General features: G+C 34.0%; 6 protein-coding genes across 11 annotated transcripts; 4 read left to right on the top strand and 2 right to left on the bottom strand.

The window, feature by feature from the left end:
* Positions 1 to 11: 11 nt before the first annotated feature.
* Positions 12 to 6,790, bottom strand: LOC100883405 (carbonic anhydrase 6). Of its 6 annotated transcripts, XM_076541331.1 has the most exons (7): positions 6,644 to 6,743; positions 5,856 to 6,104; positions 2,786 to 2,833; positions 2,119 to 2,274; positions 1,726 to 1,949; positions 1,152 to 1,385; positions 12 to 1,098 (listed from the first exon to the last, which is right to left on the bottom strand). In XM_076541331.1, exons 2-7 carry the CDS (start codon positions 5,890 to 5,892, stop codon positions 910 to 912), a joined length of 888 nt encoding a protein of 295 aa, XP_076397446.1. In that variant the 5' UTR covers positions 5,893 to 6,104; positions 6,644 to 6,743; the 3' UTR covers positions 12 to 909. The 6 variants fall into 6 exon arrangements, with proteins under 6 accessions (XP_076397446.1, XP_076397445.1, XP_012145297.2 ...); XM_076541330.1 differs by lacking the exon at positions 5,856 to 6,104 and having other exon boundaries at positions 6,644 to 6,790; XM_012289907.2 differs by lacking the exons at positions 5,856 to 6,104; positions 6,644 to 6,743 and adding an exon at positions 3,269 to 3,489.
* A 650-nt stretch (positions 6,791 to 7,440) lies between these two features.
* LOC100883292 (TWiK family of potassium channels protein 7) lies at positions 7,441 to 9,530 on the top strand. Its single transcript, XM_012289909.2, has one exon. The coding sequence runs from the start codon at positions 8,322 to 8,324 to the stop codon at positions 9,345 to 9,347; it is 1,026 nt and encodes a 341-aa protein (XP_012145299.2). The 5' UTR covers positions 7,441 to 8,321; the 3' UTR covers positions 9,348 to 9,530.
* A 1,533-nt stretch (positions 9,531 to 11,063) lies between these two features.
* On the top strand, positions 11,064 to 12,164 carry DNApol-gamma35 (DNA polymerase subunit gamma-2, mitochondrial). The gene is made up of 2 exons (XM_003705262.3): positions 11,064 to 11,603; positions 11,678 to 12,164. Exons 1-2 carry the CDS (start codon positions 11,064 to 11,066, stop codon positions 12,104 to 12,106), a joined length of 969 nt encoding a protein of 322 aa, XP_003705310.2. The 3' UTR covers positions 12,107 to 12,164.
* A 71-nt stretch (positions 12,165 to 12,235) lies between these two features.
* Positions 12,236 to 13,595, bottom strand: KdelR (ER lumen protein-retaining receptor). The gene is made up of 3 exons (XM_003705261.3): positions 13,360 to 13,595; positions 13,047 to 13,236; positions 12,236 to 12,942 (listed from the first exon to the last, which is right to left on the bottom strand). The coding sequence occupies exons 1-3, from the start codon at positions 13,448 to 13,450 to the stop codon at positions 12,585 to 12,587; spliced, it is 639 nt and encodes a 212-aa protein (XP_003705309.1). The 5' UTR covers positions 13,451 to 13,595; the 3' UTR covers positions 12,236 to 12,584.
* Positions 13,596 to 14,372: 777 nt separating this feature from the next.
* On the top strand, positions 14,373 to 17,324 carry TfIIFalpha (transcription factor IIFalpha). The gene is made up of 7 exons (XM_012289893.2): positions 14,373 to 14,636; positions 15,246 to 15,292; positions 15,363 to 15,734; positions 15,795 to 16,117; positions 16,196 to 16,479; positions 16,541 to 16,875; positions 16,996 to 17,324. Exons 1-7 carry the CDS (start codon positions 14,613 to 14,615, stop codon positions 17,207 to 17,209), a joined length of 1,599 nt encoding a protein of 532 aa, XP_012145283.1. The 5' UTR covers positions 14,373 to 14,612; the 3' UTR covers positions 17,210 to 17,324.
* A 101-nt stretch (positions 17,325 to 17,425) lies between these two features.
* On the top strand, positions 17,426 to 22,962 carry LKRSDH (lysine ketoglutarate reductase/saccharopine dehydrogenase). Its single transcript, XM_003705236.3, has 10 exons — positions 17,426 to 17,731; positions 17,849 to 18,331; positions 19,524 to 19,749; positions 19,823 to 20,150; positions 20,215 to 20,578; positions 21,320 to 21,642; positions 21,706 to 21,955; positions 22,011 to 22,274; positions 22,330 to 22,711; positions 22,778 to 22,962. Exons 1-10 carry the CDS (start codon positions 17,639 to 17,641, stop codon positions 22,891 to 22,893), a joined length of 2,829 nt encoding a protein of 942 aa, XP_003705284.1. The 5' UTR covers positions 17,426 to 17,638; the 3' UTR covers positions 22,894 to 22,962.

The following is a 22,962-nucleotide window of genomic DNA, read 5'->3' as shown; positions in this document are numbered from 1 at the left end:
TGCGAAAGAAATTGGTTGTAACACAGTTTTATATACGTATAACAATTATGTATAATAAGTCAACATGCGGTGTACATTTATGTAAAAGCTATACAAAATGTTTTATATATAAATTCGTTCCACTTGTCGTGTTTGAAGATACAAGTTGATTGATCAAGTTGCTTGATCGAGTGGGGGCAGTTCGAGGGCGCTGTGCGCAGTTCGAGGGCAGTTAGCAGTTCAATCTATGAATCGCTTTAGTAAATTTGAGAAAGTACAAAAATTGAGGGCACTCGATCTGCCCATCGCTCCACAGAAACTCTTCTAAAACATCAAGTTACAAGATATTCTCTAAATTTCCAAGGTGTCGAGTTACAAGATATCTTCTGAGTATCAGGGTATCAAGTAACAAGATATCTTCTGAGTATCAGGGTATCAAGTTGCAAGATATCTCCTGAGTATTAGGGAATCAAGTTACAAGATATCTTCTAAGTCTCCAAGGTATCAAGTTACAAGATACCTTCCGAGTATCAGGGTATCAGGTTACAAGATATCTTCTCAGTATTAAGATATCAAGTTGCAAGATATCTTGTAAGGTATCAAGTTACAAGATATTCCAATATATCAAATTACAATGCAAATTTGTGTTAAAACATCGACAACATAAAGCACTCCTCCGTTAAATATCTCCATAAATACAATCTACAGTACAGGGTGGAGCAAAAACGACCACCATTGAAATCAGAAGAATGACCATTGAAACTAGAAGAATCGAATGAACAAATGAAAAGACAGCCATCACAATTTAAATTAAATCTTAGCCACCTAAACATCTTAACAGCTGTTTTATAGCACCCTGTATTAGAGACACCTCGTTAAAGCACGTACCACATAAACACCGAGTAGATCACAATCGTTAATTAAATACTATCATTGCGCGTGCAACAGTTTGCTTAGCAGAATACTGAGACACGTCAAGAATAAATTGGACGTGATGGCGGTTGCCGAGGAGTAGCCATCGAGATGGTGATAAACTTTCCTCTCTTCGAGGGGCTGCGTCGGCCTGTAATTAAAGCTGAGGGTTCCGTTGTTTGATCCGACATTTTTGAAAACTTCCAACTAAAAAACAATTAAAGATTAGAACATTGGTATGGTTGGTTGAAATGTTTTACCTGTGCCTCCGAGATGTGTAGTTTGTCCGCAAAGATGAACCACATCACAGATTCCTGACATCCTGGGGTGGTCAAGGAGCCGCTATAGTGATAGTAACTGCTGTGATCCTTTGGTAATAGAAGGAAGGGTACTATTTTGGACTCCGTCAACTCTGTACTTTTGCCTACGGTTTTGGAGACTAACTCTGTCGCCTTTATGATTGGCATGAGATCCAAATTGTCTTCGTTGCTTAGCTGAAATTATAGAGTTTGGTTTTGATAATAGTTCTAATGATAATAATAATGTTAATGAGTAATTGTATAGATATTATAAGTGAAGTGAACTCTTGCTATACAGGGTATCTCACAACTAGTGATCTTACACTATACAGGGTGTCTCACAACTAGTGGTCTCTACACTATACAAGGTGTCTCACAACTAGTGGTCTCTACAGTCTTACTATACAGGGTGTCTTACAATTAGTTGTCTCTACAATAGTCTCTACACTCTTGTTATACAGGGTGTCTCACAACTAGTGTAGAGACCACTAGTTGTGAAACACCCTGTATTGCCACAATAAATTCAGTTGCATACCTCAAACAAAGTAGCGACAACTGCTATACCATTGTCGTGTTGCGACGCCATAGCAGTGTCGTTATAGTGACTGCTATAGTGCACCAAGTGTAGCTCTAAAACGTCACGTGTGCCATCTATAGTGTGCTCGGCGGGCCAGTGGAAATGCATCTGTTCCAGGATGTATTTGGTTGGAAGGTTTGATCCTTTCAGCTGTGTAGGTACCTCTTCCAATTGAACTTTTACTACAATTAAAATTACAGTTACAGTGTGTGTTTTTTTACGACCGATTGGTCAGTTACAATCAGTCTCGAGTACCAAATATATGAATCACCCTGTATGTCATAATAAATTTTGATAACCTTGACAAAAAATTTCTAAGATTTTGTTAGGCAAGTATTTTTATTCGCATACCAGAATGACCATTGTTGGTGACTTTTGCGGAGTATGCAAAATCGTATCTGGCAAATTTAAGAGGGCCCATGTCCGTCTTCACGGTGTCTTCGGTGACGACGTTTATGGGCGACTGTTTCTTTCCTGTGGCGCACAGGCCTCCCCATTGTGAGGGACCTTGAAAACACACACATTTATTAAAAAATTAATTTTGTAGGTAGTTATATGTATAGGTGATATTTATTTGTTAAATAATTATCTAGGTTGATATTAATAGGGAATTTAATTTATTTAGGTAAGTAATAGGTCCTTGAAAACATACACACATTTATTAAAAAATTAATTTTGTAGGTAATTATATGTATAGGTGATATTTATTTGTTAAATAATTATCTAGGTTGATGTTAATAGGTAATTTAATTTATTTAGGTAAGTAATTCAACTGATTCTATTATGTAGATAATGTGACTTATTCTATTATATTACCTAACCTAACTTTCCGCCATTGATTATATTACCTAGCCTAAATTTCCGCCATTACCTAACCTAACTGTCCGCCATGTTTATAACATCTCGCAATATGCAGACAATCTTTTAATTAGCTATGATTATTTAGAAGACACTAGAGTGAACAAATGACTTTACATTATTTTCAATGAAATTTGACATAATACCAATTGATGGTTACCATGATCGCCCCAGTAGGACCAATCATCGGCTGCTACCGTCGTCAGACCTGAAACAAAATATCTCCTTATATTGCAAAATTTCATTCATATAGATGCACTGTTCATTCTACATAAATGAATAAATATATTCGTATTACAAATTTGCAAATTTAAATATTTGTAAATATTCAAAGACTACGTTTTTATATAGAATAAAAAATATTTTACAAGGCAGATATTTGCATATAATAATATGCGTGCAAATATTTTGTAGTCCAAATACGATGAACATTTAATTAAAATTTTAATCGTTGTCGAATTTGAAATAATAGCCGACAGAAACGTGAACGGTGATTTCTTCGATACACAAACGAAAGTCCGGAAACCGATGATTGAGTAAATGGAACAAACTATTAGCGTGTCACATCCTACTGTACATCGAATTGTACGAGGCAAAGGGTAGTAACCATGCCATAATTATACTCAAACGTAATAGTACTCACACGTTGCCACGAACTGATTTTGGCTCTTGAAGCGGTTAGCGTTGCACCACATTCAAAGATAAAAACCCGGAAATTTTTCTTTGTTATTTATTATTTTGCGAGCGTATCAATTTTATGACCGGTCAGAATTGAGTCATCGATACAGATTAAAATAATCTGGGACCCGTCTCTAAACGGGACGATTTCCATAGAAAAAAATGACGATACAAATCTTTGCAAACTGTTTGTGTAAGATAAAAATATATCTCAATGGAAATTATATCTTATCCCACTGAAAATTTTACGTTTATAAATAAAATCTGTTTCATGTTTTGATAGCATTGTCCCGATTTATTTGTACATATGTGACTCATGATTACACTTAAATTGACGAGGATTTCCAGGGTCCAAGGTTGCCCCTTTTAATCCGCCCCTGATCTTTGACATTGCACTGATTGATATCAAAGTAGCACTTTGATACGTTATATAAATAAATTATATAAAAATAGCACGATAAGAATGTACAAAAATAGGAAGTGCAATGTACAAGTGTCACATATCTATTTCCAAGATATGGAACGCAAGAAGGTGAAGCTTGCAAGCTCCAAATTGACGAGACACAAGCTTGCAAGCTCAAAATATTTAACTCGAGTAGGGTAGGTTAAGTTCTCCATAACTATACTTCAAATAGGTTAGGTTATTTTAGGTTTGGTTCCTCTTAGATTGTTTCAAAATGGAGTAGGTTAGGTTAGGTTCTCCATAAGTGGACTTTAAATGGGTTAGGTTATTATAGGTTAGTAGTAGAGTCTCTAGATTATCCCAAAGTGGAGTAGGTTAGGTTAGATGCTTCTTAATTAGACTTTAAATAGGATAAGTTGTTATAGGTTAGTAGTGGAGTGTCTTCAGATTGTCCCAAAATGGAGTAGGTTAGGTTAGGTTCTCCATAAGTGGACTTTAAATGGGTTAGGTTATTGTAGGTTAGTAGTAGAGTCTCTCTAGATTATCCCAAAGTGGAGTAGGTCAAGTTAGATGCTTCTTAATTAGACTTTAAATATGTTAGGTTATTGTAGGTTAGTAATAGAGTCTCTTTAGTTTGTCCCAAAATGGAGTAGGTTGGGTTAGATTCTCCATAAGTAGACTCTAAACATATTAGTTTATTTTAAACTAGTATATAGCCTTTCACAAATTCTCTTGACTTATTGCTATCATTAAATAATATATATTTAAGAGTCCCATAAGTGTCCTGTTTGTTCTTAACATGAAAAGTCATATGTCAAAAAAAATAATTAGTTAAAATCCTCTTGAATTATTACTATTTAAATTACAACATCCACACTACAAATCCAGTGAAATACCAAACAGATCAACGGTACGCGAATCCCATCCATCTGCCATCTTATCAGCCACGCACAGTATCCCCATCAAACAACTTTAATTTACCCATTCAAATGACACTAAATCAAACTGATTTAACACATTTTCCAAAATCGTAACCATTTCACGATGGTTTCGTATGTTCTTAATTAGCGCATAATCAAACAACTAATGAACGCCATTGCCTTTTAAACTGCCTCTAAAGCTACACGAACGATGAACAATTCAAACAAATTTTAATGAGCATAATGCACCCTTCCGGTCATTAAGCAGCGTTTCTTGTTAATCTATATTTCTGATGAATTTTGCACATCGCTGAAAGCATGGATTAGCGAATCATTTGCGGATTATAAAAGCGAGGTTTAATTTGGTACATTAACGCATCGAATATGCCGATTTCGAAACGGAGCGTCCGATTGATACCATTTGATAAGATAAATGTCCCGCGAAATTACACTCTTGCTGCGTCAATTTAAAATTCGTGCTTTGATTCAAGTGATCAGAGACATTTTAATGTTTTACTTTAAGGGTGAACAGATGATTTTTATTATTGTTTCAGGATAAAGTATATAGAAAAAAGTGAATTGTAAAAAATAATTGAGTAAGGCGAGGAAGGAAGTTGAAAAATATTGTATTAAAAATATAAGTGAAGTAGAAAATTATTTATAAGAAATAATATTAAATAAAGCACAGAAAAAAATAATATTCAATGAAGCACAAAATAAAATCGATGAAAAAAATATTATTGAATAACGTAGAAGAGAAAATTAATGAAAAAAAATAATATTGAAAGAAGTAGAAAATAAAATTGACAGAAAAAAGATAATATTAAAAAAGCAGAGAATAAAATTGACAAAAAAAATAATATTGACAGAAAAAAAATAATATTGAAAGAAGTAGAAAATAAAATTGACAAAAAAAATAATATTGAAAAAACTAGAGAATAAAATTGGCAAAAAAAATAATATTTAAACTAGAGAATAAAATTGACAAAAAAAAATAATATTGGAAAAAGTAAAAAATAAAATTGACAAAAAAATATTGAAAAATCTAGAGAATAAAATTGACAAAAATAATAATATTTAAACTAGTGAAGAAAATTAACAAAAAAAAATAATATTGGAAAAAGTAAAAAATAAAATTGACAAAAAAAAAAATAGAGAATAAATTTGACAAAAAAATAGTATAGAGAAGAAGGAGTCGGAATGATACCAAAAAAGTGTGCGTGTCTTACCTATGACAATAACAACAATAATGCATGAACTCGGCATCTTTCGAACGCTACCTGGGACTGTCAGAGCTTAGATGACCCGATGACACGTACGTGATGACGATGAACATACAACTGATGTACGTGTCGTTAATCTAGCTGGATAGCCTCGAGATTACACGAGGCCCTACTACAACGAGATTTACTTTATGCATCGTGTCCACCATTGTGGTGGTCACCGTGCGCGAGCGCGTTCGCCAATTAACCCCCCATCTGCATAAAAAATAAATCGAATGTCAGACTGCATTCCGTATTTTAACTTACCTTGTTTCACGAAAAAATTTCATTCAATGAACAATATTACACTAATTATTTGTTTGTAAAATATTTTATAGGGAAAGGTAGCGTTACTGTACAGGTACTGCTAGATAGTTTCCCGCCTTCGGGGCTCTGGAGGCGGGGCTTCATAATGGGGTACTTCAAATATCACTCTGAGTGATTTTAATCAGATTTGATGTGCATTTATATTTATTTGCACGTTACAAAATTAAATCTATTTTTATTGTTTATAATTTTAAGTGACACTTGTTTCAAAAGGTGAGTTATTACGTTTATGTCAAGTGAAATATTTGTTAGAAAATAATGCTTTTTATGTCACTTCACGTCAAGAATAACTGTGAATTATAATATAAATAAAGAACGCAGCAAAAATATTAAAAAAGCATCGAATCACAAAGTACACTGAACACACACTCCATTTGTGGTAAACTTCATTTTTGAAATAAAATGCACGAAGTGAAATGGCGAATTACCTGAATAGAAGAATGTCAAAAGAATGAAAATTTTCAGACACATTTTGAGTGTACGTTTTAGTCGATGATACAACGTGGACAACTTGCAGTGAACTGACCTTCCCCACAAAATTTCTCAGCAACATCGATGCATTCAACCACTCAGTGTTTGCACGATGCTACTGTTGAATTAATAGACCCCGCTTTTACTATCTATCCATTGGTGCAAATATAGAAGTAGAACAACTTGAATAATGATCTGTTGCTCAATCAAATTTTCAAATTCACCTCTTGAATCTTGTTCTATAATAAAACATACAATTCCCTTTGCAACAAATATTTAGTTGCTTAAAAGGCAACACTCATATTTTTTAATACTCACATTTTCACAGTTACCTTCAAAATTTGTCAATTTTATATATTTTCAAATTTATAAATTTTCATAATTTTGAAGGGAAAAATTTCACTCTCCATATATTGCCGATTTCGAGAATCATCTATCATTGATGGCAATATAACGAGAGGCTATTGTAACTAAAGGAATAAAACAAAGTACAATTCTATAATTAATTTCTTTATTTAAAAACTAGTAAGGTACAAAAAGAAATAAGGGGTCCTACAGACCCCATAACATTCACATATATTGATTAACAATTTTACAAATTTCACTAAGAAATTGCAATTGACAATCTAATAATATTCCTGCAATATAAAGAAAGTAATCTATTTCTACAATATAAAGAAAATAATTTATTCCTGCAATATAAAGAAAGTAATTTATTCCTGCAATATAAAGAAAATAATTTATTCCTGCAATATAAAGAAAATAATTTATTCCTGCAATATAAAGAAAGTAATTTATTCCTGCAATATAAAGAAAATAATTTATCTAACAATGAATAACAATGAAACAAAAATTTTCTTAAAGAATGACATCACCTCCCTCCCTCAGTAGAAAGACTATTTTGTAACAATATAGTCGAAAATTTATTTCCATAAGTGCCCACACTCATTATTTACAAATTTCCAATTATAAACTCCTCTCTGTACACGTTGTATTAGTTCCGCCGATAAAAATAAGTCTAAATGTACACCGAATAATCTTCCTCGTTCTTCGGTCCTAAAAATATCTAAGAGACCAGTTCATTCGGTCGAATCTTCCTGTTCACCCACCATATTTTTATTTATAAATTTCTACGCACGACTAACAAAATATTAAACAATGCACTTGAAGACATCGGCCCATCTTTAATTTTAATGTCAAGTAAAAATGTTCGAAACAGTAATTCTTCCAAAATGGAGTCAGCTCCAGTGGTGCCATCTGCATGAAGGGTACTTGTGCCCCATGGAGCATCATTTTATTTTCCTCCTCATTAATTATATCATTTACCCCGACAAAATTTCACAAGCTAAAATCCAGGAAATAATAATCAGAATGTAAGACCGAAATCAACTAAATTTGTAAAACTAGAAGTGAAATATCAACGGGGAACCAGATCGACATCGTAGCAACTGCGCCTCGAAGTGAAACGTCAGAAGAGAACCGGAGAGGAGGAGAGGCTAGAGCGCGTGTAACATGAAGCGACGCCTTCGTCCAGAAATAGAAAAGCGGCACGAAAGTCATTTAGTGTCAGCGAACGTGTAGTTTCCCTGGCCGGGAGTATTGTTCGATAACAATTCGTGTCTTTCGCTAAAAGAAATGACGCGTTTCCCGATGAGGTCCTCGTTGAGGAGCCGGGACTCGAATTCGACGTCGACCGACGTGGACCCACGCGAACGTATCAAAGACTGTTGCCGGAAGTTGATCGCGTTTATGTGCACGCAGGTCGGCGTTGGCGGATTGGTGGTCGGTTACGCTATAATAGGCGCGTTCGGTTTCACGTCGATCGAATCTCAAGCCCAAATTCCGTCCACGGTTTGCGCACGGGACTCGATCAGGAAACAGTACGCGGAAGAGTTATGGCTCGGCACGGCCGGCAACCAAAGCGTGAACGTGTTCGATAAGACGACGTTCTTTATGGTGTCGAATCAGATCCTGCGCCGTTACCAGGACAACTTCACCGGTAGCTACGGCAAGGAGAACTGCAGTGGGCTGAAGCCGTCCGACCTCTGGTCTTTCCCGGCCGCCATGATGTTCTGCCTCTCCGTGTTCACCATGATCGGTTATGGAACCCTGGTGCCGCAGACCCCGTGGGGAAAAGCGGTCACCGTTATCTACGCCGTCCTGGGGATCCCTCTGTACGTCCTGTACTTCCTCAACATGGGAAAAGTGCTGGCGCAGACCTTCCGCTGGCTGTACACCTGGCTGCACGAGTGCACCGGCAAGAGGAAACCTGGTCAACGGATCACCGTGCCGTCCACTGCCTGTCTGTGGGTCATCTTTGCGTACGTGCTCGCCGGGTCTATCATGTTCGCCGAGTGGGAAGGATGGAACTACCTGGACAGCGCTTATTTTTGCGTCACGTCCCTGTGCAAAATTGGCATGGGCGATCTTGTTCCCGGCTGGACGCACGGAGACCTCACCGCGGACGGCCAGACTAAATTGATAATAAATTTTGTTTATCTGCTGCTGGGTATGGGACTCATCGCCATGTGCTACGATCTGATGAAAGAGGACGTTTACGTGAAGGCTAGGGAACTTAAAGAGCAATTCATTCAGATCGTCGATGCCGCACATTATCAGTTGGAAACTTGCTGTGGATCGCATATGCCGGATACTAAGTAGACTGATTCCTATTGATGTTGAATATCGCTGGTAATTTATGGTAAACGTTACTTTTTATAGAACAAGGAGTTTGTTTGAGGAACTGTGAAGTTGCGGATAGCGGTGTATACAACTTTCCATGAATAACATTTTATTGTAATTTTGTACTTGACTATAATAATAATACTTTTAATAACATATTAATCGTTGTTTCTGTAATACAATTTTTATTAATCATATTTCCCGCCATTTTTGTAGTAGGGGCTTGCAAGTGATCTTTGCAAAATTTGTTTAAATATAGGAACACTGACTGTTCCAGATTATTAGAATTAAATAAATATTTAGAAATCTGGGTTTCGTATTGTTGCAAGTGTAACAACCATGTACAATTTTAGACTTACAATAATATAACCTTGTTACGAGTACAATTCTTGTTACAAGTAGACAATTTTATATTTCTTATGCTAAGAGTATACGTTTGAATTTTACAAGAAATGTAACAAGTTTTGATACAAACCTGTGCCAAATTTGGTTACGGAAATTTTCCCACGAAAAAGAGGACTGCCAGCGCTATCCAGTGGTCAAAGTGGTCCACAAAATCCTCAGCCACCTAGCGGTGAAATGTGGGAACTAGTGAAACTAAATTTGAACTAATTTTTTAATGTTTTGACCAGTTAACCCCTTCGAAATGTTTTATAATATATTAATATTGGTTTTCAAAATATTTTATCGTCCTTTTAATCAGAAAAAAGACGTACTTTTTTCTTTATGGTGTATATTTCAAAAATGGTGTGACTAGCGCCATCTAACAATGAGAATGCAACTAAATTTCCCCCGTTAAAAATGGAATTTGGGATTTACAGTTCTAATAAAAATGCTATATAAATTTTACAATTCTACATAATTTTATAATTAACGATAGAATGAAGGGAGAAAAATTTCTCTGATTTTGTTCTTTCTCTTTTATTTTGTTTACATATAGACATGGAACACAACGATCAATTATAAAAAAGTTATGACCTAATTTAATCTATGTATATTGCTTCCGATACTGATTGCACTTGGTAAAAACTGAAAACCTATAAAAATTCCATATAGTAACAAAATATAGAATGCACCATTTAGGTTTTATACCTAGATCCATATCACTATCATTAACCTCTCACAACAATAAAATCGTGCGGCATCATTCTGAATACGTGTAAAATATAGTATATTAAAGAAGTCGTGAAACTATATATAAGTACTGCATAGTTACAATATTATAAATTTGAATATCTGGAGGATAACAAAATTACAAATAGTTCCCCTCTAAATGGAATTTATTCGATATATGAGGCAACTGAAAAATGCCTTCTCAATAAGAGGTCTAAACACATGTTCTCGTCGTTATTGTGCGTCAAGTCGTATGAAAGAGAAACAAGTACATGCCGATACACCTACGCCAGTTATAAGTCAGAATACAATAAATAAACTAGAACAATTATCTTTGATTAATTTTAACAGTGATCATAGTTTCTCTGTCTTAGAAGGTGCGATTAATTTTACAGAAGATTTACGAGTTGCAAAAATTGATGACAAAATTGAACCTATGTACAGTCCGATTGAAAAAGAATTTATACCTTTGAGAGACGATCAAGTAGAAAATAATGCAACCAGAAACGAAATTTTAAAAAATGCTGTTCTATTAGATGAAGAATACTTTGTAACACCACTGAATAAAAATACAGATTCATCATGAACATAACAAACATATTAAAAGAATTAAGCACACATTTCATTAGTCTTACAGACCGTGGACTCCTATATGGACCACAAGGTAAAATGTTGCTAAGAAACCTTGAACAACATTGGTTTTTACATTGCGTCACAATGTCGCCTTATAATATATTCTTATCGGATGAAATTATTAATACCTATGATTTTATCGCAAAAACTGCAACTAGCAATATGCCATTTGGATTAGCCAAAGTGAAAAGTTCAAAAGACAATTGGAATCGGGATATATCAACTACACTCATATTAAACTTGCATAAAACAGCCGAAGTAGCTATTTTTAACAACGATACTGAAACCAAAGATTTATTTCACAAGTTACAAAAAAATCGTAAAACTTGGTGGCGCAGATTGGCTCAATGTCCTTCTCGATTCAACTTAACAGAGGCAAAGAAAGTAAAAAATAACGAACTAATAGATATCGAAGCACAGTTTCCATTTGGCAATGTTATCGTGGAAAGAATAACTTACTATACTGATGTTCAAAAGTTATTTTCACAGGTGTTTTTTTTTAAGTTCTAATTTGTACAATTTTAAGGAAAAGGAATTATTTATATGGAATATTTTATTTTCAGATTGATGATAAAAAAGACTTTTCCCATCAACAAATGATTGAACATACGGTATCTTTAGACTGGGGCTGTTTAGCACTACTTTGCGATGCTTATGACTTAAGTAAAAAAACTAGGATGCAAATTCATTCCAAACTAGCACCACATAAAGTTGCATTTCGTATAAAAAGACCAAGTGATAAGGCGAATGTTCAAAATGATGATTTAAATCGCTTTGTACTTTATTTAAATAATATGCTAAAAACAAAAGGTCTGAATACTATATTAACCACCTCTGAGCAAATTATAGACACGTGCTTGGTTCCTTTTATAGTTTTAGTTGATACGACTAGTCTTGAAAATGGCATTATAAGTGTAATGGACAGATCGACGACTCTCAGTGAAACCGTTCATGTAACCGATTTAGTAAAGTATATAAGTATGCGTTGTTAACCAATTGATATGGTTCAATTTCATTTGAATAAAATTGTTGTATCAAATGTCTAAAATACATTATCGATATAGTTACTTCCTAATTTCTAGAAAATATAACAGATTTTGGAAACAATAAATTTTAGGATCTTCATTTCCAATTATTTTATATTTAACATATCACTCATTAAATTATAAAATGGGCAGCTACTTTATCGCAATAAAGTCCGTGAAAAATCTAATATGCCGGCAAACAAGATCACGATAACATTCTGAAAATTAATTGTATACAGATGGAATCAAGATGAAAAATTATTTACGGATGTTTAGTGACATTGAAAGTTTAAGAAATTGGAATGCTATATGCTTAATAAAATGTATACTTTGTACACGAGCATTCCTCGATTTTTCTTAAATATTGCCAAAATTCATACAACTCAATCAATATTAACATTACTCAAAGGAGCAGTACAGTTTCCAAAAGCTAATACTTATGTGGCTAAGCCGGTAGTTGTAGCTTCTTGCCTTTGAGTACTTTGGTAATATAAAGGTAAAAGAAATCACAATAAAGAACAGTTTGTACTAAACCAGCAACAATAGCAATTAAGTCATAATGGTATTCTGCATAGTAACGGTAGACCCAGTTAAGCAGATACAGGCCTCTATATGATCCCAAAGCAAAAAGATAATGACTTGTGATACTTTCTGCTTCGCCTGTTTTCGATACCATGAACAATTGTGGCAATATCGCTACAGACTCCAAGTAAATGCTGAATGTCCATAAAATTTCCACAACCGTGAATTCGTGATTGATTAATAATGCCAATACCAAAGTTGGAAGAATTAAGAATTCAATTCTAAAAAAAGAGAACATCATTATAACAGATCAAAATACACAAGCGCCATTAGTTCATAAACTTATTCCATATTTGTATCTATATATTATGTATGAAACACGTACCTAAATGTATCATGATTATGATCGTATGTAGCTTTAAATTTCACATACATTAAGAAAACTGTAGCATATGACGTTGCAATAAAAATAATTTTCATAAATGTATTATAACTTGAAATATATGTTGTTAGCAAGTCTAAATAACGAGTTGTATATACAAATGCAAATAAAATTTGTGATTTGCCACTGATACCTGTAGGATATAAATTAAAAATTATTGATAATGAATTTTTACAGAAATAATTTACACTTCATTTATTATAGAACGGCTGACTTTATATATTATAAACATATAAATAATATCGATGGTATATACCGGCACAGCTCCGCGTTTTCCATATTTTGAGAAGAAGAATTATGATCGCAAGAAGATGCGATGAGTCACCTAGTAGTCGAAATATGTTCATGTTTTCGGTTTTTGAGAAATAATTTTTATAAGAAAGCCGAGAAATACTTCACACACCTAACTCACAAACCATACAAAATATGACGTGGCTTTGGCTGCAACATCAGCAGATGGCCGACCGCCGACCGCTCAACATCGCTCAGCTATATAATATCATATAACATGCAATGTTTTTACGTATTCGCATAAAGTACAATAAATAAGCAAACTTTTATATACTTTATATATTAATTCCAAATCAATGTATCTTTTATATATTACAATTACATCAAATAAAAATATTAGATGTAGTGAAATAGGAAAAATAAGTTTAATTCATTAATTAAATTCATATAATCCTAATATTTCGCATCATTTTATTATGCATATATGAAAATACTTCAAAGAATATATTTTCATATCATATTACTATATTTGTCACTATGATTTTGAATTTATTCCCAGTTTACTAAATTTAAAGCTGATAGGTCAGTGGGAGAGACAACCTGAATCTGATGTGATTTTAGAGACCTCCAACGGGGAATTCAGGAAACTTTGAACAAAGATTGGCAACCCTTGTCTCTCTCACAATGCTCTACAAAGGAGAGACAAGGACAGCAGTTGACACACAACTCTTCATTGTTTACAGATTTTGAGGCAAAACAATATTGCCTCATGCTTTATTATCAAAGTTATATAAGATGTAGAGTCTGATTTGCAGTTTCTATTTTTAAACTTTACAAAACATGTAAATGTATACATGAAAATATATTTCTAAAATCGTTCTCTACTTTGTATAATTATTCAATGAATATTTTTAAACAGAGAACACAAAGAAATATTGCTTATTTATCTCAAAATCTGTAAACAATGAAGAGTTGTGTGCCAATTGCTGTCCTTGTCTCTCCTTTGTAGAGCACTGTGGGAGAGACAAGGGTTGCCAATTCTTGTTTAGAATTTCCTGGTTTCCCCGCATGAGGTCCTTAAAATCATTTGGGGTCTATCGTTTCTCATTGCCAGTTAGAATGGTTATAATAACAGTTCGAGACAAGTTATATACATATTATTATAAGAAAAACTGTCAATGAGTAACCCCTAGCATGAGAACTAGCATTATATTGTGATCTTTATCTAATGTGATTATAATTTATTTTTCTTTTATTGTGTAAAATTCATATTTCAAGATGACTTCACCTATAGCTTCAAAGGTAGTTAAAAGTGTGAAATTTGTATAGATAAAAAATAATTGTATTTTTATATAGGTTACAATGTATTTAATATTGTTTTAAATAAATTCTGTTAATGCTGTATGTCTAATGGTACTTGCTGTTGTATTTTATTTATGTAAATAAATTGATGTAAAACTAAGTTTGATGAAATTTGATGTAGCTACCTTTGTTAGAAATTGCTTTGAAGTATTTTACCCCTATTGTGTAAAACTTATAAGTAATAATGAATAATAAACAATACCCAGCACCAAACGTACATTATATCAAACCCTCCACCATAATTGATTGTTACAAATTGTATAGCGAAGAAAATAATTGATATAACAAACGAAACATTGGACTTACTGTTCTATATTTTGTATATCATGACTATCTTTTTTATTATAAGTCCCCTGTTTTGTGAAATCAAAATACTGGTTTCAAGTGTTGCATAGAAATATGAGAATTATTTTATTTATGTATACTTATATCTCAATGTATAAAAGATCAGGAAACTGAAATAGTACTTTGCAAAGCTTAAGAAAGTAATAATATAAGAATTAGAAGAAAAGAACATAGTTGTGATAATTAATGTGTTCATAATTGTAGGTTCCAGTTGCACCCTCTGTACAGGAATTCAGTATTCGTGTACCAAAGTATGCATTCAAATATTTTCTTTATCATGTGCAACTGATTAACAGTATTAAACAAAATGTTCTATTTCAGAAATAACAAAAAGAAACATAATGTAATGCGCTTTAATGCCACATTAAATGTTGATTTTTCAAAATGGACACAAGTGAAGATGGAGCGTGAAAATAATATGAAGGAGTATAAAGGAGTAGAAGAAGAAATGCCAAAGTTTGGAGCTGGATCTGAGTTTGGGAGAGATGCAAGAGAAGAAGCTAGAAGAAAAAAGTTTGGCATTACTAGTAGGAAATATAAGCCAGAAGATCAGCCATGGATTTTAAAATCTGGTGGGAAAACTGGGAAAAAGTTTAAAGGCATAAGGGAAGGTGGTGTGAGTGAAAATGCAGCATATTATGTTTTCACTCATGCTTCTGATGGAGCCATAGAAGCTTTTCCATTACATGAATGGTAAGATAATGTTATTTTTTAAGGACTGAATATTATAATACGTAACATTTATATATTTAGGTATAATTTTCAACCAATACAAAGATACAAAGCATTGAGTGCAGAGGAAGCAGAGCAAGAATTTAGTCGTAGGAATAAAGTAATGAATTACTTTTCACTTATGTTACGTAAAAGACTTAGAAATGACGAGGAAGGTGCAGATGATGAGGAAATGATGGATGGTGGGAAGGGTAAGAAACCAACTAAAAAAGAGAAAGAATTAAAGATTTCTGAAATGGATGAATGGATGGATAGTGATGATGATGACTCAAATAGTAATGATGATGAAAATAAGAAAAACTCTGAAGAAGAAGATGATGCTAAGAAGAAGAAGAAAGCTAAAGGTGGATGTCATAAACAGTTATAAATAATTATTTATTCTACATTTCGATGAATTATATAATAATGAGTGGTTATATTAGCTAATTCACAGAAGAAGAAAAAGAAGAATGCTTCAGATGATGAAGCATTTGAAGAAAGTGATGATGGAGATGAAGAAGGCAGGGAATGCGATTATATTTCTGATTCTTCAGATTCTGAATCAGAATTGGAACAACAAAAAGAAATCAAGTCTGTTGTGGAAGAAGATGCATTACGAAAATTGCTTGCATCAGACGAAGACGAGGACGATGAAGAGCAAACAGATAAAAAGGATGGTGATGAAGATAAGGACGAAGACGATGAAAATAAAGAGAAAGAAGATAAGGTAAAATGAATACAATTGCAATTAAATATTGTTTTTCTTATTATTTTTTCAAATTGTTCAGGACAAGGATAAGGCAAGTAAAGATACAGATAAGAAGAAAGATAAAAAGAAGAAGAAGAAACAGTCAAAAAAAAAGGACGTGAAAAAGCTTGGATCTGGAAAGGATTCTTCAAGTGATTTTTCTAGTGATTCAGGATCAGAATCTGATACTGTAAAAGAAAAAGATAATAAGAAATCAAACAGTGCACACAGTTCGAGATCTGCAACACCTACTCCTGCTGGAATGCCTGATCCTATGAAAAGAAAACATTCTGGTTCTCCAGATTTATCACAATCAAAAAAATTAAAGATAGAGAGCACTTTAGGACCTCTATCTGGTTACATTCCAGGAGCCAGGTATGTCTTCTTTAATCATTATAAAATAAAAAAGTTAAATCGATCTTTTCTTCAATATAGGCAGTTTAATTGTAAACAAATTAATATATTCAGAAAGTAAATATTTTTATTATGTTACAGTGAATCTGGTATCTCTGAAGATGCTGTTAGGCGTTATCTCATGCGTAAACCAATGACAACAACAGAACTTTTGCAGAAGTTTAAATCCAAAAAAACTGGCCTTACTTCCGAACAATTAGTTAACGTAATGACTCAAATACTGAAGAAGATTAATCCAACTAAACAGACAATAAAGAATAAAATGTACTTGTCGATAAAAACACAATCCAATTGATATGTTTATGTATTTTTATGAACTAGTACAATCATCCTAATATATTCTGCAATATTTATTTTATGTAACATGTAAAATAGTTTACATAACCATAAAATATATTAATTTAAAAATCTGTTGTGTAGTAATTTATTTGTATTATTAATAGATCTATAATTATGGATCAATTTTATAAGTCATTCAGATTTGTTTTTATTTGAACTGTTTACGCTTACAATAACAGAAATCGCATGACTAAAAGAAAATTTTGATAACGATACGGCGTTAAGTTTATCAGTGATGTAGTAACTTTTGCATTGACCTCCCTGACCCAATACTAACACAATAATACAGTAGTATTACTTTAAAGCACAAATGAACATGTGGCATTACGGTACATGACAGTCTCGTGGAAGCAGGAATTAAACTGGTAGACTGTATGGAAAAATTATGAAGATTTTAAAATTATACAACAATCAAACGAGGAAAACCTGTGCTTTATTAAAAACACAGACTTCTGTGTCTTCAGTTCGTTACATCAATGTAAGATATATTATAAAAATATATATATATATATATATATACATTTTATTTAGAAGTGTATAAAAATGTGAATCAAAAATAATACTATCTATTTTTAATCAAGAGTATTCTTTGCAGACTCTGAAAGATAAAGTAATAGCAATCAGAAGAGAAGATCAATCAGTATGGGAAAGAAGAGCACCTTTAGCACCTGCAAATGTTCGCAGATTAATAAGAGCAGGGGTAAAAGTAATTGTGCAACCTAGTAACAGAAGAGCTTATCCTGCACAATCTTATCAAGCTGCAGGAGCATCATTACAAGAAGACATTAGTTCTGCTTCTGTTATTTTTGGGGTGAAACAAGTACCTGTGGATCAATTAATATCTAACAAAACCTACTGTTTTTTCTCTCATACCATAAAGGCACAAGAAAGTAATATGCCATTGTTGGATGCTATTCTTGAAAAAAATATACGTTTATTAGATTATGAAAAGTTAACAGATGATAAAGGACAAAGAGTAGTTGCTTTTGGGAAGTATGCTGGTGTAGCTGGCATGGTGAATATATTACATGGACTTGGATTAAGATTACTTGCACTGGGACATCATACACCCTTTATGGTAAGATAGTTTGAGTTTCATTAGATTTACAGAATCTTAAGGAGCCTTGAAATGATGTAGATGAATGAAGTCTAATCTTTTTTCAAACTAAGAAGATATGGTTGTAGCTGAAAATAAAATTCATTGGCCAAAGATTTTTTTATAAAAATCAGAACAGGATTTACAATAGCTCAACTTTAATGAGTTAATTTTCTCAATTTTTGTACTTCATAAATTGAAGAGGTTAACATATATTGATGCCTCAAAGAATCAGTTCAAATCTTGGGAAGATCTACCTGGGATTAAAGATGATCAAACAAATGTTGATCAGATGTTTGTCAAGTTCTAATTCTACCAGTTATTTCATTACTTTTCTGAAGAAACTTTCTTTCTCTTTCATTCCCATATTTATGATGTTACAAGAAGTGATGATTGTTTGATCTAACTTGTCATCCTAACTATTGTGGAGAAAAACCTCTACAAACCATGACCATTACATTTTTAAACTTTGAGATTGTATTCTTCTTACCTGCAGTGAGAGGATATTGATAAAATGGGGCCTTTATTTCATAAAAGTCGTTCAACATTATGCGTTAAATTGTCTAGGTTTACGCACAATTTTGTATTTATGTTCCCCTAATTTTTCTTTCCAGTGCATTAAATGACGTTGGATCTGACAGAATGTATAAGCATTCAAGAGATTTGATCTGATCCATTACCAGAAAATATTCTCGCTTGCTGGGTGAAGAATGCATTCCAACAACGTTTAAAAAATCTGGATACATGAACTGTCGGTAGGTCATTTCTTATCCTTCCCTCAGTATAATTACTGCTTTGAAAGCAAAACCAGTTTGTCTTTTTTACATTTTTATATATTCTTCTTTTTTTTTGGTCTTTTCTTTCTGCACTTTATTCTTATCAGGATAAATTCTTGTTAGCAAAAGTTGAGTAGGAGGAATTTAGGGTGGAAGGTAGAGGTATTCTGAAACATGATCTTCATTGGAATTCTTCTTCATCTAACTTTATCACTTAATAAAAATCGTGAAATATTTTTCTGTGTTCTCAACTCTCCACTGGAAATAGCACTTTAAAGAAATGAAGTTTTTATGGTCTATTGTAGATACTAGACTTAATTTTATAGGCTCAAAATTCGCATTGTATGAAACTTAGTATTTGACTGAATTATAGTTAACTGCATCATTTTACTTTCTAGCACATTGGGCCAGCACATAATTACAGAGATTCTGCCATGGCCAGGCAAGCAATAAGAGATGCAGGATATGAAATAGCATTAGGTGCCATGCCAAAATCCATTGGGCCATTAACCTTTATTTTTACTGGAAGTGGTAATGTAAGTCAAGGTGGTCAGGAAGTGTTTCAAGAGCTTCCTCATGAATATGTACCACCTGAAATGCTGAGGAAAGTTGCAGAACATGGTGGTAAGCATATGAAACCTGTATAGCTTACATCTTCACAGTGTGACACAGACATACATTAAAACTAATATTTCAGATACAACAAAAATATATGGGTGTGAGGTAAGAAGAAGACATCACCTAGAAAGGAAAGATGGAGGTGGCTTTGATCCCAACGAATACGACAAGCATCCTGAGAGATACATTTCCACCTTTAGCAAAAAAATTGCACCCTACGCTTCTGTGATAATTAACGGAATATACTGGGCCGTTGATTCACCAAAATTATTGACTATACCCGACGCTAAATATTTATTGCGACCAGCTTATACTCCTTGGCTACCGACCAGTGTCGGTGCCCCCGCTTTGCCCCACCGAATGTTAGGTATTTGTGATATATCTGCGGATCCCGGCGGCAGTATCGAGTAAGATCAATTTAATTTGCAGTAATTTATTTACTTCAATTGCAATAAAAGAAAATTTTTGCAGGTTCATGAACGAGTGCACAACCATCGATACGCCATTTTGTTTATACGATGCCGATCGCAACAAGGACACGAAATCCTTTAAAGGACCTGGGGTTCTAGTTTGTTCAATAGATAATATGCCCACACAGCTTCCGAAAGAGGCGACAGACTTCTTTGGAAACCTGCTGTACCCTTATGCACTTGATATTATTAGATCAGACGCAAGAGTGCCGCTGGAAGAACATAATTTCACTCCAGCAGTGCATGGTGCAATAATCGCGTCTAATGGACAATTGACCCCCAATTTCGAATACATTCAAGACTTGAGATTGATGAATCAACGTAGTAAACACAAGGCAGATAGCACGGAAACACAAAATAAAAAGGTATAACAATGAACTACAGTAGACTTTCGTTATATTCCCGCCGACGGAGTTGTTCAAACAAACAAGTCTCGAAGTTAGTTCGAATACATCGCTAGCAAAAATGTTTTGTAACTTGATGCGTTCACGAGGAAGCAATAATGTGAAAGTTCGTGGCGGCAAGATAACAAGAGTTTACTGTAATCGATAGTGTTTTATGCATGAATTATTCTCACTTCAATGTAACGTGTTTAAATATATTCTGAAATTCCATCTATATTAATAGAAGCCTCTGATTGCAAAAACACGTGCTACTCAATTATGAAATAAAATACTATGATAGAAAAAAATAGAGATAAAAAAAATCATGGCGTGACAACATCAATCAAAAGTTAGTTTACATGTTGATATGAGATTAAGGCAAGGTTCGCATAAAAGTTAGATTATTTACGTTGGTGATAATACAATATTTTTTATTGCTATCAGAAAGATAAAGTCTGGGGAAAATTATGTTGTTGGCAGAATATTCCAAACGACAATGCAACAAAGCAAACAGTTTCAAGTATTGTTATTTTATTTAAATATATTGTTAAATAACATTTCAATTATGTAAAATTATCAAATACTTTATAAAAGACTTAACATAAAATTGTCTGATAACGTTCAAACACTAGATGAACAAAAATCATTGTCAACACTAACTGAACAAAAATCACAACAAATCACTAAACAAAATATTAAAATGTATATTGTATGTACAAACAGGTTCTAGTCCTGGGTGCAGGATACGTCTCCTCTCCCCTGGTTGAGTACCTGCACAGAGACAGCAAAATACACGTGGTGGTTGCATCCCAGTTAAAAGAAGAAGCCGACGTGTTAGCAAATAAGTATCCCGGTGTTGAGTCAGTTTTGTTGAACGTGTTAGAACGACCCGATACTTTGAAGGACATCGTCGAGACCGCAGATGTGGTGGTATCCATGTTACCCTATTCTTTGCATCATGTTATTGCAGATGTATGCATAAGGGCCAAAACTCACTTGGTAACTGCTAGTTACATGAATGAAGAAGTTAAAGCCTTACATGAACAGTAAGTATATTGAACCGATGGACTCTGCTCCAATGGTCCTCTACTACATCCACTTGTTACTAGGGCTGTATCAGCAGAAGTAACCATACTCAACGAGGTAGGATTAGATCCTGGCATCGACCATTTACTGGCATTAGAATGTTTTGACAATGTGAGGCAGGCTGGTGGCAAAATTGAGTCATTCGTGTCCTGGTGTGGTGGTCTGCCAGCTCCAGAATGCTCCAGCAATCCTCTGCGATATAAGTTCAGCTGGTCACCTCGTGGGGTGCTGCTAAACACTTTGGCACCGGCGAAATTTTATCGGGAGAAACAGGTACGGTACATTTGTAGAACCTGTTAACGTCTTATTAAATTTTATTTTTTTGAAGGTTGTTGAAATCGAGGCAGGAGGAGGCCTCATGTCAGCTGTTCAGGATTTGGACTTCCTGCCGGGCTTCGCGTTGGAAGGCTTTCCTAACCGAGACAGCACTATTTATAAGGACTTGTATGGAATCAGCACTGCTAGTACTATGTTGAGGGGTACACTGAGATTCAAAGGTTTTTGTGATACCATAAAGGCCTTGCAGTATCTAGGACTCACTGATCCTAATCCACATCCGTGTTTACATCCGAATGGTCCAGATATCACGTGGGTATGTATGCAAAGTGTTTCAGTGGATGAGAGATACTAACAGAGATCTGTTTCAGAGGGTACTCATATGCAACTTACTCGGCCTAGCGAACGACAACATTTTTTATGAAAATCTGAAAAGGAAATTGGCAGACATGTTGAACTCGGAGGAACGAGTACAGGCTATTGAGGAGTTGGGTCTCCTTCAGGAAGATTTGGTGCTGAAGTTAAATACACCCCTCGACACACTCACGCACTATTTGTCGAAAAAATTGTGCTACGAGCCCAATGAACGTGATATCGTAATTTTAAGGCATGACATTGGCATACTGTGGCCGGACAGTAAAAGAGAAGTCAGAGGAATCAATTTGGTGGTGTATGGAGATGTGAATGGGTATTCCGCCATGGCGCGAACAGTGGGATACCCAACGGCTATTGCAGTTAAAATGATTCTTGATGGTATGGTCATAATGATAATTTTAATCAGTAATATCACAATGTTAAATTGAATTCCTTTTTTATTAGGTGAGATTCAACAGAGAGGTGTGATTCTTCCATTCACTCCAGACATCTACCGGCCTATGCTTAACCGGCTGAAAGCTGAAGGAATAGAATTCTTTGAAACATCTAAATGGCTGTAATCACTTTTAGCAATTGGTTTATAATATATTGTACATAAAATAAAATAAAATACATTCACTTTTTCAGTA

This window comes from Megachile rotundata, chromosome 16, assembly GCF_050947335.1.
Source record: "Megachile rotundata isolate GNS110a chromosome 16, iyMegRotu1, whole genome shotgun sequence".
Classification (NCBI taxonomy): Eukaryota; Metazoa; Arthropoda; class Insecta; order Hymenoptera; family Megachilidae; genus Megachile; species Megachile rotundata.
This window is presented reverse-complemented; position numbering and strand designations above follow the sequence as displayed.